Raw genomic sequence first — 18390 nt, 5'->3', positions numbered from 1 at the left:
CCTAGTAGCGCTTTAGAAATGTTAAGTAGTAGTAGTAGACTTCCCCATTGGAAACCTTAGACAATTAGAATAACTAAGGACTTTCAGAAAACTACCTGAAATTTTGGTAACAGATTTGGTGCATGCTCCGTAATTCAATGTGATAAATATATCATTATCCCATGTCTCAGACAAAAAAGGATACGTTAGAAATAGGACAAAGATTCCTAATTGCAACAAGTATATTCAAAGAAGTTAAAGAAATAAAGGTTATTTTACTGTTAACCCAGGTTATTAGTAACTAGCAAGCTTATTTTTGAAAGAGCAGGGCGCCCATCTTTCGAAACAAATTGGGAGATGGACGTCTTTCTCCCAGGGTCGCCCAAATTGGCATAATCGAAAGTGGATTTTGGGCGTCCTCAACTGCTTTCCATCATGGAGATGACCAAAGTTCACGGGGGGGGGGGGGGGGGGGGGGTGGTGTTGGAAGCATAGCGAAGGCGGGACTGGGGCATGCTTAACACATGGGCTCCCTCTGCCGATAATGGAAAAAAGAAGGTCGTCCCTGACAAACACTTGGATGACTTTACTTGGTCCTTTTTTTTTTACGACCAAACCACAAAAATGTGCTCTAAATTACTCCCCTAGTACTCACTAACCGCCTCCCACCCTAAAAAAAAAGTGTTCGTCATGGACGTCCCTGCTTTTTTCGATTATGGGTCAAAGATGTCCACTCCCGATATGCCCCCTTAAGATTTGGATGTCCTTGCGACGAACTCCAGCTAGAGACGTCCAAAATCAGATTTCGATTATACCGATTTGGACGTCTCTGGGGAGATGGTCGACCATGTTCCGATTTATGTCAAAAGATGGATGTCCGTCTCTTTCGAAAATGAGCCTGCTAATCACAGAAGTAACAAACACAAGAGTGCTCGCTTCTACTACTACTACTACTATTTAGCATTTTTATAGCACTACAAGGCGTACGCAGCGCTGCACAAACATAGAAGAAATACAGTCCTTGCTCAAAGAGCTTACAATCTAATAGACAAAAATAAAGTAAGCAAATCAAATTACCCCCCAGGGCTAGATTCTATACATGGCACCTGAAAATTCTGCATAGAAAAAGAAATACGCCTAGGCATATTCTGTAAATCACGCCTATATTTTATAGAATAGGCTTAAATTGCAATGCGATATATAGAATACACTGAGTGCCTCTTCCCGTGATCAAATTTAGTTGTGGCCGTTTACTCTGTTTTATTTTGCATAAATCCTGACACCTACATTAAGTGGAGAGCAGATGTATTCTATAACAATGTGCATAAATTTTAGAAATGCCCATGCTCCGCCTGTGGCTTCGCCCCCTTTCAACTCTGTGCCTTAGAACTTGTGCACCGCATTACAGAATACACTTAGGGCCAGGTTTAATAAGCTGCACTCTAGGTGTGCCAGCGTTTTTATCACATGCTAATGCTAAAGAGAACAATAGGAATATATGGATGTCTCTAGCGTTAGTGCATGCTAATTTTTAGTGCACACTAAAAACGCTAGTGCTCCTTAGTAAACAGGGCTCGTAGGGCCTCTTTTTTTGATGTGCGCCAAGGCCCAATTTACTGCAGCGGGTAAAAGGTAGGTCTTTCTTTATTCAGGAAATGGCTGCGCGGCCATTTCAGGGGGGAGCCAATACTCCCCTGCTAACCCAGCAGTAACCAGGTAACCTGCCTGATTACCACCGGGTACACACCAGCGCTACAAAAATAAAAATATTTTTGTAGCACTGGATATGACAGTGCACTGTGGGTAGGAACTACCGCTGGGCTGCTGTGGTAGCCCAGTGGTACTTCCTTTTTAGGGAATGGTAAGCCCGCATTGGGCATACTGCCGCTTTGTAAAAGGGGCCCTTAGTGAGTTGTCTGCATAAATCTTAATGCCAATTAGGGCTGATAATTGCTTGTTAACATCCAGTTGACAGTGCTGATTAGCTGGTTAACCAATTAAGCTATGCACGTTGTTATATAATACGCTTCGATTTCCACACAGAAAGTAGCAGCAAATGTAAAATGTAGCAGAGCACTGAGAAGTTAAATACTTGCATTTTACAGAGACGCCTGAGGCAGGCCTCTGTGGAAAAAAAACACGATTTGTGTCGAATCCATTGCATACTTTGAATAAAACTTCTGATGTGAACTCTTTGCGTCTGTTGGACATTTTGTTTTTCCATCATCTTTGGTATCAGCTTTGCTGTTTTTGCCTGCTTGCATAGACCTGTGCAAGGGTCTTTTGTTCATGAGTGGTGGTAAAATAACCTGTCTTAATGGTTGCCTACATTGATTACTTCCTCCCTTCCCCTCCCTCCATGTTAATAAAAACAAAAGGACATAAAGTGATATGTGTTCATTGGACTACCTTAATAACATTTGTGATTTGCTTTTGGGAGCAGAAATACACTTCATCTGGTCAGAACAGTTAGCTCCTGAAAACTACTCATAAACCCCTTCATTTTAGAAAGTTGCGTACACAAATTTCTGACCAGAGTGCAAATTTGCCCGTACAACTTATAGAATAAGATCAGTTGCGTATGTAACTTAGGAGCTCTTTTATTAAAGCTTAGCGTGTGCATGCTAATCCTATTAGCTGTGCTATGCTTTAGTATAAAGGTCCCTTAATGACTTAGGGTTCCTTTTACTAAGCTGTTACTATTATATGTTACCACGTTACTGTAGTGAAAAGTGGCCTTAGTGCGCTTATTGCACAGGTTTTTCCCACACACTAAGGCCATTTTTACTCCAGCTGTAAAAATTGTCTTTTTTGTTTTGTATCAATGGCCATGTGCTAATGTTGCCATTAATGTGTGACTATTACAAAAACCAATTAGTGTGTGTGCACTTACCACCACCCATTTTGTAGCTGGTAATGGCTCACATGCTATTCCTGTGCTAATCAGCATCTGCTAATGGAGATGCACTAACTGATTAGCACAGAAAAGCCCACTCTCCAGCCCCAGATACGCCCTCACAAACAAAACATATTAAAAAAAAAACCCTTTAGAGTGCGGTTAGCGTGCACACATTTGACAGTTGCTGCAGGATGCCTGAGCATGTCCTGTGGAACACCATTTTTAAGTTTAGTAAAAGGGCCCTTTAATTAGCTGCTAAGTGGCCTGAACAATATTTGTGTTAATTGGAGCTAATTGGCACTGTAGGCATGGAGTAGCCCAATGGCTAGTGCAGTGGCCTGAAAACCAGGGGAACTGGGTTCAATTCCCAGTGTAGCCCCTTATGACTTTGGGCAAGTCACTTAATTCTCCTATAGAGCTACTGCAAGTATCTGTATAGATACTTCAGATATTAGAGTGGTTAGTACTGTCTCTTTAGTAAACCTTGATTGACTATAATGCAAAATGTCATGATCTTCCAGATATTTTATCAGTTGCTTTGCCACACGCTAATAGAGTTACCGCATGAGCACGTTAACTTGTTCTGCGGTAATATACTTGTTAGCACGCATGTTAGGATATTTTTTGGGGAGAAGACACAATGTGGGCACGGCATGGGTATAGGACCATAATCCTGTTAGCACATCTTTGTTAATGCATGCTAATGGGAAACAGCTCAGTTAACGCTGTATCACTCAGGGCTTCCTACACAGAGGCGCAGCTAGGTAGGTCGCCAGGGGAGCAGCCACTCCCACAAACGGACTTCCGACGGTGCCAGCGCCTTTTTTCACATGATCTGTCATGTTTAAAATACACGATGGCACCGTCTACAGTCTGCTCTCCACTCCCCCTGTGCCCTCAACCTGGCTATGCTTCTGCTCATACATAGGAGTCCCATACTGCATTAGCACACGACCTGCATAAAGCATTCACCCCCCAAAGCATTAGATTTATAGCTAACATGCACTAAAATCCATGTTAACTGCAATTCCTAATGCTGTTTAGTAAACATACCCCTATCTTAGTGCAATAAAAAGTTATATTCTTTTTTAAAATGTATCGACCCTTGTTAGTCTATATTCAAGTGGGTTAGCATGACACCACACTATTTTACACAAAGAAGTTGTCATAGACATGAGCCCACAGTGCTTAAACTAAATTGTTCCATGTGATTATTTTTCAGAGCAATTTATCAAGACGTTGCCAGGATATGATGTGGTCACACCTGTGAAAGTAGACGAAACTGGACATTTTCTGTCTTATAATTTGTATCATCACTTTTCAAGGACCAGAAGGAAGAGAGAGCTTCATGGAAAAGAAAGCTTGTATTACAAAATTAACCATAGGGGCAAAGAACTGTTTTTCAATTTAACAATCAATGAAGGATTACTTTCTGGTAACTACATTCTGGAGAGACGATATGGAAACCATACTGGTGGAAAAAATGTACCTCATTCGGGAGCCTCATGTCACCTCACTGGCACTGTGCTACAGCCAAGTGTTGGGACTGGGTCTGCAGCTATCAGTACGTGCAGTGGCCTGGTAAGTACAATAATCTGAGACAATGCAGTAGTTGGCCACACGTATAAGAAAATATGCAGCTTGTTTTCTTTAGGAATAAACCGTTGTGGTTTTTTTTATTTATTTATTTATTTATTTATACTTTTCAAACTTTACAATACAAGACAAACTTGCTAAGTAAATCAGACATAATATTATGAAATTATCACATTCATCTTACGAAGATACATTAATGCCCTTTTTATATCACAAAATAAGAGCAAGGCGTTACTAAGAATAAATGGGGAAAAATTATAAGTAAATATAACAAAGAACAGACTTTGCACGTAATATTCTTCCTTAATTTCTTATAGCTTTAAACATTAGTTGGAATGTGGAAAAATCATAACTTCCTAGAGTCAATGAATACTCTTAACTGCTCCGGCTGGAAGAATATATATTTTAAACCTTGATGTTTCACCACGCATTTGCTTGGGTAGTTCAAGAAGAAAGAGGCTCCCAATTCCTGGGTCTCTTTCCTCATGCTCAAAAAGGATTTCCTAATATCCTGCGTTTATTTCGTTACATCCTGAAATATACGAACTGTTTTACCATAAAACAAGTCATTTATTCGACAAAAGTATAGTCTTTTTATAGCTTCAATATCTTGCAAGAAAACAAATTGAACCATTAAAGTCATTCTTTCTGATTGATCCGATATAGTAGCTTCCAACAGTTCAGTTAGATTTAAATTTGTTTGTTCCATTAAATTTAAAGGTTTATCAGTTAAGGATCCTGCTTCCAAGGAGATCTTATTCATTATGTAGTAAATTTTGTTAACTGGATGTAAAGTTTCTGGGGTATATTTCAAAATTTCAATTAGATATTTTTTAAAGGCATCCAACGGTGTTACTCCTTTCTCTCTTGGAAAATTCAGAATCCTCAGATTGAGTCTTCGATTATAATTTTCAATTTGATCAATCTTTCTTGCTATTATAGCTTTGTCTTTTATCATTTCTGAAGATAAATCTTGAAGTTTTTTTACATCTTGATTGAGCTTTAGAGTTTGAGCTGTAAACTCCTTTTTTATACCAGTTAGAGATTCAGAAAAGACATTCATTGTACTTACAAAAGTAGATAGTTCTTTCGTAGATTTATCCACATTCACCGCTAATTGTTGGAGAACGCTCCAAATGTTCTCCAACGACACCGACCCAGGTGCAGATTTCAAAAGCTTTCCTTCTAGGCTCAGGCCCTCAGGCCTTTGCGACCCGTCTGGTATCGCCGCTCCAGCCCCTTCGATTAGGGGTTCACCGTCGACACCCTCTTCGGATTCGAGGGAACCTCTCTGGTTCTGGCGTCCTTCTGGGTGGGGCGGTGGTCTAAGCGCCGGAGGAGAAAGAGTGACATCGAATCCCAAGTCCTCCATAGCTCCCCCGCTATGGGGAACAGCAGGAACACTCACGGCGTCTTGGGAAGAAGTTCGCGAGATGAACTGCTCGATCGAAAGCTGTTGCGGGGATGAGGTCCGGGGCATCGAAGCTTTACCCCGGACCGTACCCTTCCGTTTGGTATGAGGCATAAACAAAGAAATTTAATTTTTAAAACGCGATCAAATCGAGGAGTTCAGAGCTCACTCAACTACGTGCCGCCATCTTGGAACGCCTCCGACACCGAGGGGCTGAATCCCGTTGTGTTTTTTGTATGTGTGTTCACAGAGGAGAGAGAGTAGGATAGAGGGATTTTTTTCCTTGACTTTTATAATTCTGTTATTTTCTTGTTCTGGATTCATTTTTTACAGTCTCTTCTAATTTCATTGTTGTCTTGTGAAACTGTGATTGTAATATATATAACTACCCAGTGTGATCCTGTTGGCCGCAGATGCTACCAGTTGTTTACATAAAAGCATAAGAATAGCCAAACTGGGTCAAACCAATGGTCCATTTAACCCAGTATCCTGCTTCCAGCAGTGGCCAATTCAGGTCAGGGACAAGCAGTGGCTTGTCCCATGTCTATCCCAATAGCAGACTATGGGTTGTTCTTCCAGGAACTTGTCCAAACCTTTTATAAACCTAGATACACAAACCACTGATACTAAATCCTCTAGCAATGAATTCCAGAGCTTAACTATTTGTTGAATGAAAAACTATTTCTCTGAGGACAAGCAGCTAAAAAATGGGGGAAAAGACCTCAGAAAGTCGTGACCCACAGCAACAATGCTGGAACTTTCCAAACTTGGTAGTCACAGTTCAATTTCTTTAATCATTGGTCAGAAAACCCCCCGATCCAACCTATATGTGTTTGGGCAACATTTTAAATTTATTTGATTTTTGTTTGCTTAAGTGTGCAAAAATAAAGTGATTGCAAGATCAAGATGCTCCACTATATTGCTATGATCGAAATGTGAAAAAAGCAACTTAGCTGACTGAGCAAAACTGCATGCATCGTCTCCGGCAGGCATCCAAACCTGACAGACCCATTTCACAGTGAGGCTTCTTCAGGGGATGGAGGACGCCAAAGTCCTGACTGCAGATCGCTGCTCCAGAAGCTCTATAGGAGAACCTCTCCAAAAACTACAAGCTGTACTACAGCCTGTAGTTTTCGGAGAGGTTCTCCATCGGGTTTGGATGCCTACCTGAGACGTTGCATGCTACCACAGTGTCCATCCCAGGGGGAGGGTGACTGGTGGGTGACTGGTGGGTTCGCCAAATAGTCCGTCTCAGATACGCACTAAATTGGCTTTGAAAACCTACAAATTGCCCACTGAGAGCTCAATATTTCAGCTCGCAGAACAAGAAGGTACTTGCAGAGGAACTCTCTGCCTTTCTACAGGCCCATAAGGTCGAATCTGTTCCACCAGGGAAAGAATGGCAGGGATTCTATTCCAGGTACTTTCTGCAAAAGAATAGTGAGGGGATGCGTCTCATCCTAGACTTAAGAGCTCTGAACAAATTCCTGGTGAAAGAAAAGTTCAGGTTGCTTTCCCTGGGCACCCTTATTCCTAAGATTCAGGAAAATGATTGACTATGCTCTCTGGATTTGAAAGATGTATATACTCACATCCCGATACTTCTAGCTCACTGGAAGTATATTTGATTTTAGCTTGAAACACAACACTACCAGTACTACATGTTGCCTTATGGCCTTGCATCAGCTCCCAGGGTATTTACCAAATGTCTAGCGGTAGTCGCAGCATCGCTATGCAGACTGGGAGTCCATCAGACTTATTTTCGAAAGAAAAGGGCACCCATCTTTCGACACAAATCGGGAGATGGGCGTCCTTCTCCAAGGGTCGCCCAAATCGGCATAATCAAAAGCTGATTTTGGGCGTCAACAACTGCTCTCCGTCGCAGGGACAACCAAAGTTCACGGGGGGGGGGGGTGTCAATGGCATAGTTAAGGCGGGACTTGGGCATGCCTAACACATGGGCGTCCTCAACCCATAATGGAAAAAAGAAGGGCGTCCCTGACGAGCACTTGGACGACTTTACTTGGTCCATTTTTTCTTACAACCAAGCCTCAAAAAAGTGCCCGAATTGACCAGATCACCACCGGAGGGAATCGGGGATGACCTCCCCTTACTCCCCCAATGGTCACTAACCCCCTCTCACCATCAAAAAACAACTTTAAAAATATTTTGTGCCAGCCTCTATGCCAGCCTCAAATGTCATACTCAGGTCCATCGCAGCAGTATGCAGGTCCCTGGAGCAGTTTTAGAGGGTGCAGTGTACTTCAGGCAGACGGACCCAGACCCATCCCCCACTACCTGTTACACTTGTGGTGGTAAATATGAGTCCTTCAAAATCCACCCGAAATCCACTGTACCCACATCTAGGTGCCCCCCTTCACCCCTAAGGGCTATGGTACTGGTGTACAGTTGTGGGTAGTGGGTTTTGGGGGAGTTGGGGGGGGGCTCAGCACACAAGGTAAGGGAGCTATTCACTTGGGAGCAATTTGTGAAGTCCACTGCAGTGCCCCCTAGGGTGCCTGGTTGACGTCCTGGCATGTCAGGGGGACCAGTGCACTACGAATGCTGGCTCCTCCCATGACTAGGGTTATCATATGGCTCCAGAAAAAGGAGGATAGATTGAGCCAGTCTGGGTTTTACTTGCATTGCTTTCAATGGAAGCAAAACCTGAACTGGATCAATGTGTCCTCCTTTTTCTGGAGCCATATGGTAACCCTACCCATGACCAAATGGTTTGGATTTGGTCATTTCTGAGATGGGTGTCCTCGGTTTCCATTATCTCCAAAAATCAGAAATGACCAAGTCTAAGGACAACCATCTCTAAGGTCGACCTAAATTTCAGGATTTGGGCGTCCCCTATCGTATTATCGAAACGAAAGATGGACGCCCATCTTGTTTCGATAATACGGGTTTCCCCGCCCCTTCATAGGGCCGTCCTGCAAGGACGTCCCCAGGAAAACTTGGGTGTCCCTTTTGATTATGCCCCTCCATGTGTTCCTGTACCTCAACGATTGGCTGGTGAAGAGCACATTGGAGGATGGTGCTCAGGAGTCCATGCAGAGGACTATTTGGGAGCTGGAACTCCTAGGGTTAGTTATAAACTACAAAGTCCCATCTTTACCCTGAACAACAATTGGAATTCATTGAAGTCCTGCTCGATACGCAGAAGGTTTGAGCTTTCCTCTCAGGACCAAGGGTGGACACTCTACTCACTCTGGCCTCTCAGGTTAAAACCTCTCAGCAGGACATGGCTCAGCAGATGTTGAGGTTGTTAGGCCACATGGCCTCCACAGTTTATGTGATACCCATGACACACCTTCACATGAGATCAGTGCAATGGACTCTAGCCTCCCAGTGGTACCAGGCTACTGGAGAGCTGGAAGATGTCATCCAAGTGTCTCCAGACATTGTTCACTCTCTGCTATGGTGGACTGTTTGATCCAATTTGACCCTGGGACTTCCATTCTAAATTCCTCAGGCTTAAAAAGTGCTGATGACCAATGCATTGCTCCTGGGTTGGTGTCAGACACCTGAGTCCTAGTGCTGAGTAGAACACTGATACTTCCTGGAGAAGAGGAGGACCTAGGTCCTGACTCAGTGGTCAGACAAGCCTGAGGCTTCACCTGCGATGACCGCCGTTCCCCGGAGGTTGAGCCCCAGGTGCAGGTGGCCGACAGAGAGAATAGGCACAGGGAGTAGTCAGGGTATGTGCTGGGTCAGTGGGCAGGCAGCAGGCACAGAGAGTAGACAGGATATAGACAGAGATCAGCAACGAGGAAACAAGCAGATGGAAAGCAAAACAGCGCAAACAAACTCCTACTGGAGTAGAAGCCGAAACAAGGTTCCAAAGAGAGGGTCAGCAGATAAAGGGATGGCGTCTGACGTCAGCCAGAGCCCAAAAGGGAGGAGAGGGCAGCCACAGGGGAAAGCAGGAAGAGAGAAAAGCTGGCAACCAATGGGAAAGGAGCAGGGAGCAGACTGAAAGGCAGGGGGCACCCAGATAGGCCACAAGGGAGAAAGGGGAGGAGCCACAGAGGCAGCCACAGGGACACCCAATCCCAGCGAGATCGAAAGGCGGAGCGAGGCATCCAGGCTGAATAAGCACCTGCAGATACGCTGCAAACCAGGGCGCGGGAGCGCTGGAGAAACAAAGAGGGTAGCATCGCCCAAGAAAGGAGCCAGAGCATGTGCAGCGCTAGTTAAGGCGGCAGGGAGCCGCACGGTGCTCGAGGACGCCGCCTGCACTGAGGTAGGGAACACGAACGTGACCGTTGTGGAGCTCATGTAGATGGGCTGCACAATAAGGGAGCATGGTCTCTCCAGGAAACAGGTCTTCAGATCTATCTTTTGGCACTTTGGGTGATCTGGAATGCTCTAAAGGCTTTCAGAGATCTGCTGTTCAACTAAATTGTGCTCATTCAAAAAGACAACCAGGTTGGAATATATTATACCAACAAGCAAGGGGGCACTGGATCATGCCCTCTGTGTCAGGAGACCATCCAGATGTGACGCTGAGCTTGCCAACATGGCATGTTCTTTCGGACCACTTATCTGGCAGGCAAAAACAATAGTTTGGATGACAGACTGAGCAAGGTTATAAATCACATGAGTGGTCTCTCAATATGGGCGTTGCCCATGAGATCTTCCGATTGTGGGGCACCCATTCAGTGGATCTTTTTACCACTCAGCTGAATCACAAAGCCCCTTAGTTGTGCTCCAGGCTTCAGGCCCATGACAGACTAGCGTCAGATGCCACTACCCTATATGCGTATCCTCCCATTCCTCTTGTGGGGAAAACTTTGCTGAAACTCAAGCAAGACCACGGGACCATGATCTTAATTGTGTTTTTCTGGCCTTGGCAAATCTGGTTCCCTCTTCTTCTGGAGTTATCCTCCCAAGAATCGTGGAGATTGGAGTGTTTTCTGACACTCTTCACGCAGAATGAAGGATCTCTTCTACATCTTAACCTTCAGTTTCTGACCCTCAAGGCCTGGATGTTGAGAGCCTAGAATTTGCTTCTCTCAGGCCCAGATGCACAAAACTTTAACGACCCTTTAAGGACCCTTTATAGAAGAAATTGCCAACCGTTGCATGTACTAAAGCCCATTTTTCGAGGACCATAGCAGCTAACGAAAATGGAATACAGATGAGCAATTAGTGTAGAAACCCTTTTGAAATGACATGCACTAACGTTTTCCGATTGGTTTAACGAAGGAAAACGCCGAGAAATCTAACGAGAGGTCTGTACCTCTCGTTAGGGCTCTCCGGCTAAAAACTCTAATGTAGAACTAAAAAAAAAAAAAGAACAAGGGGGGTGAAAACATGCGCCAGGGGCGTCCTTTATTGACGCCCCAGGTCGCCGCTGCTCCCGCTCCCTCTCCAATCAATCCAGAAGTTAAAAAATAAAGGACCGGGAGGGGGCAAAGGCGCTCGTCAGGAGCGTCCTGTTTGAACGGCCTTGCCCCCCCCCACCCCGTCCGAGGTCGCCGCTGCTCCCCGCATTATAAATTTAAAAAGCAAAACGAAGAAATACTTACTTTAGAAGCCCCGACCGGCCCCCCTCCATTCCTCTCTACTCTTCTGTCAACCCCACAGCTCCGCCTCCTGACACCCTCAGCCTGTGCCCCGCCTCCTCCGCGGGTCGTCACCACCATTCCCCCCTCCATCGGGCCCCCCTCCCTCTTACCGGGCCCGTGCAGTGCCTCTCACCTCTATGTGAAGGCGCTGCACGGGCAAGAAGATCAGCTGACGCCTCTGTCTTCGCCCATTCTTCCTTCGCGTCTCTCTCCTTTTGGGCACGCCCCCGTCTGACATAAGTAACCAACATAGGTTACTTACGTTAGACAAGGGCGGGCCCGGGAGCAAAGGAGGACGTCCTTTCCTCTTGGGCCCGCCCTTGTCTGACGTAAGTAACCTACATTGGTTACTTACGTCAGATGAGGGCGGGCCCAAAAGGAGAGAGACGCGAAGGAAGAATGGGCGAAGACAGAGGCGTCAGCTGATCTTCTTGCCCGTGCAGCGCCTTCACATAGAGGTGAGAGGCGCTGCACGGGCCCGGTAAGAGGGAGGGGGGCCCGATGGAGGGGGGGGGAATGGCGGCGACGACCCGCGGAGAAGGCGGGGCACAGGGCGGAGGGTGTCAGGAGGCGGAGCTGTGGAGTTGATAGAAGAGTAGAGAGGAATGGAGGGGGGGCCGGCCGGGGCTTCTAAAGTAAGGATTTCTTCGTTTTGCTTTTTAAATTTATAAAGCAGGGAGCAGCGGTGACCTCGGACGGAGTGGGGGGGCAAGGCCGTTCAAACAGGACGCTCCTGACGAGCGCCTTTGCCCCCTCCCGGTCCTTTTTTGACTTTTGTTTTTATTTTGGAAGCCACGTGTTTGTTTGTTTTTTTGTTTTGACAGTGGCATGCGCAGAACAGCCAGCATAACCCTTGGCTGCTCTGCGCATGCTTTAGGGACCTTTTATCGACGGGGATTACGGACGTATGATACCTTGTACTTTTCAATACCGCACCAAACATTTCTGAGCTTTTTTTTTTTACTGCATTCTTCGTTTTTTTAAATTCGCTAAGTACTTTTACGATTTTGATTTTTTTACGTTTGGTTGGTGCATCTGGGCCTCAGTCTGTCAGAGGGTGTCTCCCGGGTCTTGCTGGCTTCCAGGAAAGATTCCACTAAGAGGTGTTATTCTTTCAAATGGAGGAAGTTTGCAGTCTGGTGTGAGGGCAAGGACCTTGAACCTTTTTACTGTCCTACACAGTCCCTGCTTGCATACCTTCTGCACCTTTCTGAGTCTGGTCTTAAGACCAACTCCATAAGGGTTCACCTCAGTGCAATTAGTGCTTATCATCAACGTGCAGAAGGTAATCTCATCTCTGGACAGTCTCTAGTTGTTTGCTTCATGAGGGGTTTGCTTTTGTCAAAGCCCCCTATCAAACCTCCACCTGTGTCATGCGACCTCAATGTAATTCTCACCCAGCTGATGAGAGCTCCTTTCAAGCCACTGAATTCCTGCCATCTGAAGTACTTGACCTGGAAGGTCATTTTCTTGGTGGCTGTTACTTCAGCTCACAGGGTAGTGGATGCACCTTATACTAAGTTTCATCATAACAGAGTAGTCCTCCACATGCACCCTAAGTTGCTACCAAAGGTTGTGTCACAGTTCCATCTGAAATAGTCGATTGTCTTGCCAACAATCTTCCCCCGATCTCATACCCATCCTGGTGAGAGCACCTTGCATACCTTGGACTGCAAGCAAGAATTGGCCTACTACATGGAGTGGACCAGACCCCACAGTTAGTCCTCCTTATTTTTTGTTTCTTTTGATCCCAACAGGATGGGGGTTGTCATCAGGAAACACACAATCTCTAATTGGCTGGCAGATTGCATTTCTTCCACTTATGCTCAGGCTGGGTTGACACTGGAGGGTCATGTCAAGGCTCACAATATCAGAGCCATGGCTGTGTCGATAGCCTACTTGCAGTCAGCCTCCATTGAAGAAATTTGCAAGGCTGCGACATGGTCTTCAGTCCACACATTCGCATATCATTACTGCCTCGAGCAGGATACCCAATGTGATAGTCTGTTCGGGCAGACAGTGTGGCTCAATCGATTTGGGGTCTAGAATCCAACGCTAGCCCCCTATGCCCATTTTATTCTGTTCCAGACTGTACTCTCACTCAATTGTATATTATTTCAGGTTAATCTGAGTTATGTCCTTGCCAATGCAAGGCCCAATTGACCAAAGTTTGCTTTCAGTGAGCTTGGATGCTAGGGATACCCCACATGTGAGAATCAATGGCCTGCTTGTCCTCAGAAAAAGCGAAGATACTTACCTGTAGCAGGTATTCTCTGAGGACAGCAGACCTTATATTCTCACAAACCTTTCCACCTCCCCTAGTAGTTGTCTCCTATTTTTATTTTTCCTGCTGTAGTATTTAACTGCGGTAACCGTGCCCTCGCAATGGGTGGGAAGGCACCTGCGCATGAGTGGTGGAGCAAGTCTCATGCTCCACAAATCTCTTAAAGCTTGTTATAAAGCCCGGACGGGGCAACACAGCGCTATATTGCCCACTTGTGAGAATATAAGGCCTGCTGTCCTCTGAGAATACCTGCGCAAGGTAAGTATCTTCACTTTCCCCCTGTTTGTTTTAAAAGTCATACTATGTAACTTAATTGAATGTCCCCTAATCTTTGTACTTTTTGAAAAAAGTACAAAAATGATTTACGTTTATCCATTCTACACCACCCAGTATTTGCAGACCTCTATCATATCCCCCCTCAGCCATCTCTTTTCCAAGCTGAAGAGTGCTAACCTCTTAAGTCTTTGCATCTAGCAAATTAAAACGCACTATTGCTTCTTTTTATTTAATGCTAAAAGTATCATTGGCTGAGACAACCATATCTTTACTTGACATGATCAGAAACAGTCATTACTTGACTAGTTTTTAAATCTAATGTATATCATTCAAATGATCAAATGGGAGATTTTCATTACAGTCTGTTTCAGATACAGTTCTTTAAAGGGGCTAAGTTATCAAAGTGGGTTAGTATTTAGATGGGTTATTTTTAGGGTTGCATCTCAATTACAGTTTTTAATCACGATCAATTGCGCAATTAAAACTTTTAATCATGTGATTAAAAGCAGTACGTAGCTAGCAGTCCATGGGGGAGGGGCACACATTTCTTTTCTCTCCCCTTCCCCCACATTGGATATCATACCTTTGGTAGTGGGAATGCCAAAGCCCCACCAATCAAAGAATCCACTGCCAAAGCGGCCGCCTTCCTTTGTATGCTGCGTCAGGAGTGAGGAAGTCAGGGGGGGGTGCCTCCAGCCGCCGATGATGGCACTCACTGAGCATTCTCCGGAAGTGCAAACGTTGGTGGCTGGAGGCACCCCGCTGACTTCTTCGCTCCTAAGGCAGTACGAGGAGGAAGAGTGTGAGTCAGACAGCAGATTTCTTTGGTTGGTGGGGATTTAGTTATTCCACTAACCATTGAACAGACACTGCAGCTTTGGAAGGGGCCTAAGCCCATTCTCTATTTCTCTCATAAAGTGGCATAGCTACAGGGGGCCTCGGGGGCCCAGGCCCCCCATTTCCATCTCAGATCCCCCCCCCCCCAAACAATAGTGACCAGCCAAGTGGTTTTTTGCTTCCTCAGGTTCCCTACTCCCTGTCCCCTTGGTCAAGCAGCTGAGCTCGCCCTCCCTTCATTCGGGTCCAGCCAGCTATCTCTCCTCCCTGTTTCCAGTAGTGACCTGCAGTGCGGGCAACACTAAAGGCAGCTGCTTCCAGCTGCCCCATTTTCATCCCGCCTTTTCAACTTCCTGGAGTGGGACAAAGCAGTGAAATGGACCGGGGCAGCAGGAAGCAGCTGTCTTCAGCGCTGCCCACGCGTCTCAATGCCCAAGGAAATTTGACTGAGAAGCAGTGCTTTTTATCTAGCAAAAAAAGGTGCCGGTACTCAAATGCCAAGCCACCCTTCAGGGGTGGGGTGATTACTGAGGGACCCACCCCACAATAGCCAGGCCCCCTGCAACCAGTCACAGAATCTATGACAAGGCAGAATTTGTGTGTAGAGCCTGAGCTCTTTCATTAAAACTTGGGGTCCATGAGTCAATTTTAGCAGACAATGGAAAAGGTGCCGGTACTCAGTACCCCCAAGTACCCCCTCAAAAAACCCTGCTGAGAAGAGAACAGGAGCTTGACAACAATAAGCTGAAGCCGCTGAGTTTAATTTCTCTTTCCGCTGCCCCTCGCAGCTATCATATTGATACCCCGTACCCTCAAAACAAAGTAAACAAACCTTTGACCTACTTTTGCCATGTTCTTGTTCTTTATTGTTGGTTGGTACCATTTTTATTTGATCCCACTTATATTTTCAAACATGCTGGCTTATGCAGTATACGAATGTACACAGAGGAAATATAATAATGGAATAACTTTTAATAGGAAGAGTCATCATTTGTTAAATATCATAATCAGTGTGTCATTTGGAGGGGCTGGTTATGGGACACCCTAGCACTGTTATATTCATGCAGAGAATGTTTTCTCCTGATAAAGGGTCACTAAAACAGCATTATGTTATAAGAATCAGGTGCTCAACATTCAGAGTTTCTGTTTATTTATTTACTTATTTATGGCAGTTATATCCCACATTAAACATGAATTGGGTTGAAACCTGAGAGCATTTAAAATCTTTTTGTCTTGTGCCTAGATCATAAGAGAAAGATGGTATGTAGGAACTTGCTCCTTTTGCTTTGTGGACTGCAGTGGTATATTACAAAAATGCGCTTAATATTGTTTATTACTACTATTTATAAGACAGATACTGAATAATGAGGGCAGAGCTACCTTCATGCAGAAGTCCAGAGTCAGTCTAAATGTGTCAACATTTTCCAGTTCTGTGGTATATATTTATTTCTTCTTCTTCAAATCTGTTTGGTTGTAGAAGGCATGTGTTTGTTTGTTTGTTTGTTTTAATTGGGGGGGAGGGTAATCTTTGTCTCCTGGCTCTGTGTTTGTATATAGATGAGTCCCTGGAATAATGACAGCTAGTTGGAGCTGAATGACATTTGTATTCATACAAAGTTATTTTCAGTGGAAAATAAATCTGTTGGCTGCTTGATATGTGAATATTCCATCACTGTTTTGTTATTGCTACCAAGTATTACATATTTAGGGCATATGCCTTCAACATAGATTGCTTAAATTTGTTTATCTAGACCCAATGGTAGATGGTATTGCTTGATAAACCAAAAGGCAAAATCTAAGGGTGGTTAAACAATTTGGTATAAACTGTGTTGTTTATGACTTTACTTGTTTTGCACTGTTTTAAGTACTACTGGATGTTCAATGACAGTCACCGGAAACAACCTGACATTGAATATCTAGGGTCAGTGCCTAACACGGCATTTATGTAGGCTGCCTCCTGTGGTCCCATTGTGTCCCACAAGTTTTCAACATTTCATGGGCATCCAGATAATTTATTTGTGGGTTTTATTTTGGGTTAGAAAGTGATCTTGCATTTTGCTTTCTACAGTAGATAATGCACTTTTATTTTTATTTCTCCTGTGCTGTACTGCTTATAGAGAATGTGATTTCTTAGTGTTAGCTTTTCTAATTTTTGGTCCTTTATTCTCAGTGTGTGACTAAAGCAAGAAATTTTAAAAATGTCAGTGTTTCCAAAATTTCCATAAGTATGAATGCGGTTTATATTGACACAGAACAGACTGTTTAGTTAGAAATCTATCATAAAGTTCACTCTAAGACATTATTTGGTAAACTATTAAACACTACTCACACTGATATGCCTAGTGCCCCCCCCCCCATGTTACCTCTGCCCCCCCCCCCCCCCCCACCAAAATGTCATATCTGGCTATGCTCTCATGTGCCCCCCTGTGCCTTCACCCATTCTCTCTCTTTCTCATGTGCCCCCCCTGTGATTTCACCAATTCTCTCTCTTTCATGTGCCCCCTGTGCTTTCACCCATTCTCTGTGTCTCATGTGTCCCCTTGTGCCTTCACCCATTTTCTCTTTCTCTCTATCTCTCTCCCTAATATGCTGTTCCTCCACTCCCCTCCCAAGGTTCTCTCTTGATGCCCTCCCCTCCCTGCCTGCATGGTCGGTCTGGCATCTGTCCTGCCCCTCTCAGACCGCTGGTGGCTCTCTCTCCCCTCCCCATTTACTTTTTTTTTCAGTAAATCTTCACCCTTCAGTGGTATTGAAACGCTGCCTTAGCCTGCATTGGGCCTTTCCTTCTGACATATCACTCCCCCTTCAGAAGTGAGTGGGACGGGTCAAAGGTAAAGGCCCAGTGCTGGCCAAGGCAGCATTTCAATATCGCAGTCGCTGTAGGGTGAAGATTTACTGAAAAAGGTAAACAGGGATGGGAGGGGACGGGAAGGGAGAGAAAGCTGCTGGTGGTCCAGGAGGGGACGGAGAGATGTCAGGATGACTGTGCATGCATGTGTGTGGGCAGGCAGGGGAGGAGGGCAGTTAATCATTAATAGTGATTAAAAGTTTAAATCACAATTAATAATTAACGTGTTAATCACGATTAATGTGCAGCCCTAGTTATTTTACCACAAGCTGTACTTGTCTAGCACAGGGTCCCTTTTTATTCAATGAGTCTCTGTACCAAAATAGCATGACTAGTAGTAAAATAAGCTGTCTTAATGACTACAAGACCTACTACGCATCCAGTTTCTCCTTTTTGGGCAGCCAGCTTTGGAACGCTATACCCAGACCAATCCGATTAATAAACGACTTCTTGCCCTTTAGAAAAATGCTGAAAGCTCATCTCTTTAAGCAAGCCTACCCAAATGCCCCAACCTAATCTCGCCAACTTCCACCCCCAATTCTGTTCTGACTTAAATACCAACCTCCCATCCTTCTCTTTCCATCTCTCCTTAATTTTATCCCTCCTTACCCTTTCTCCCAAATTACACTATCCTATCCTGTCTACCCTCTTTTATCCTACTCATATATTATCTAGCTCAACTTA

General features: G+C 44.8%; 1 protein-coding gene across 1 annotated transcript in view; it reads left to right on the top strand.

Moving 5' to 3' along the window:
* ADAMTS12 (ADAM metallopeptidase with thrombospondin type 1 motif 12) overlaps positions 1–18390 on the top strand; it is a 744436-nt gene that overhangs the window by 19988 nt on the left and 706058 nt on the right. Inside the window, exon 2 of the mRNA XM_030193011.1 lies at positions 4101–4459. Within this exon, the coding sequence (XP_030048871.1) occupies positions 4101–4459 (359 nt within the window). The remainder of the gene's footprint in view (positions 1–4100; positions 4460–18390) is intronic.

This window comes from Microcaecilia unicolor, chromosome 2, assembly GCF_901765095.1.
Source record: "Microcaecilia unicolor chromosome 2, aMicUni1.1, whole genome shotgun sequence".
NCBI lineage: Eukaryota > Metazoa > Chordata > Amphibia > Gymnophiona > Siphonopidae > Microcaecilia > Microcaecilia unicolor.
Note: the sequence above shows the minus strand (reverse complement) of the source record. Positions and strands in the feature narration are given on the sequence as shown.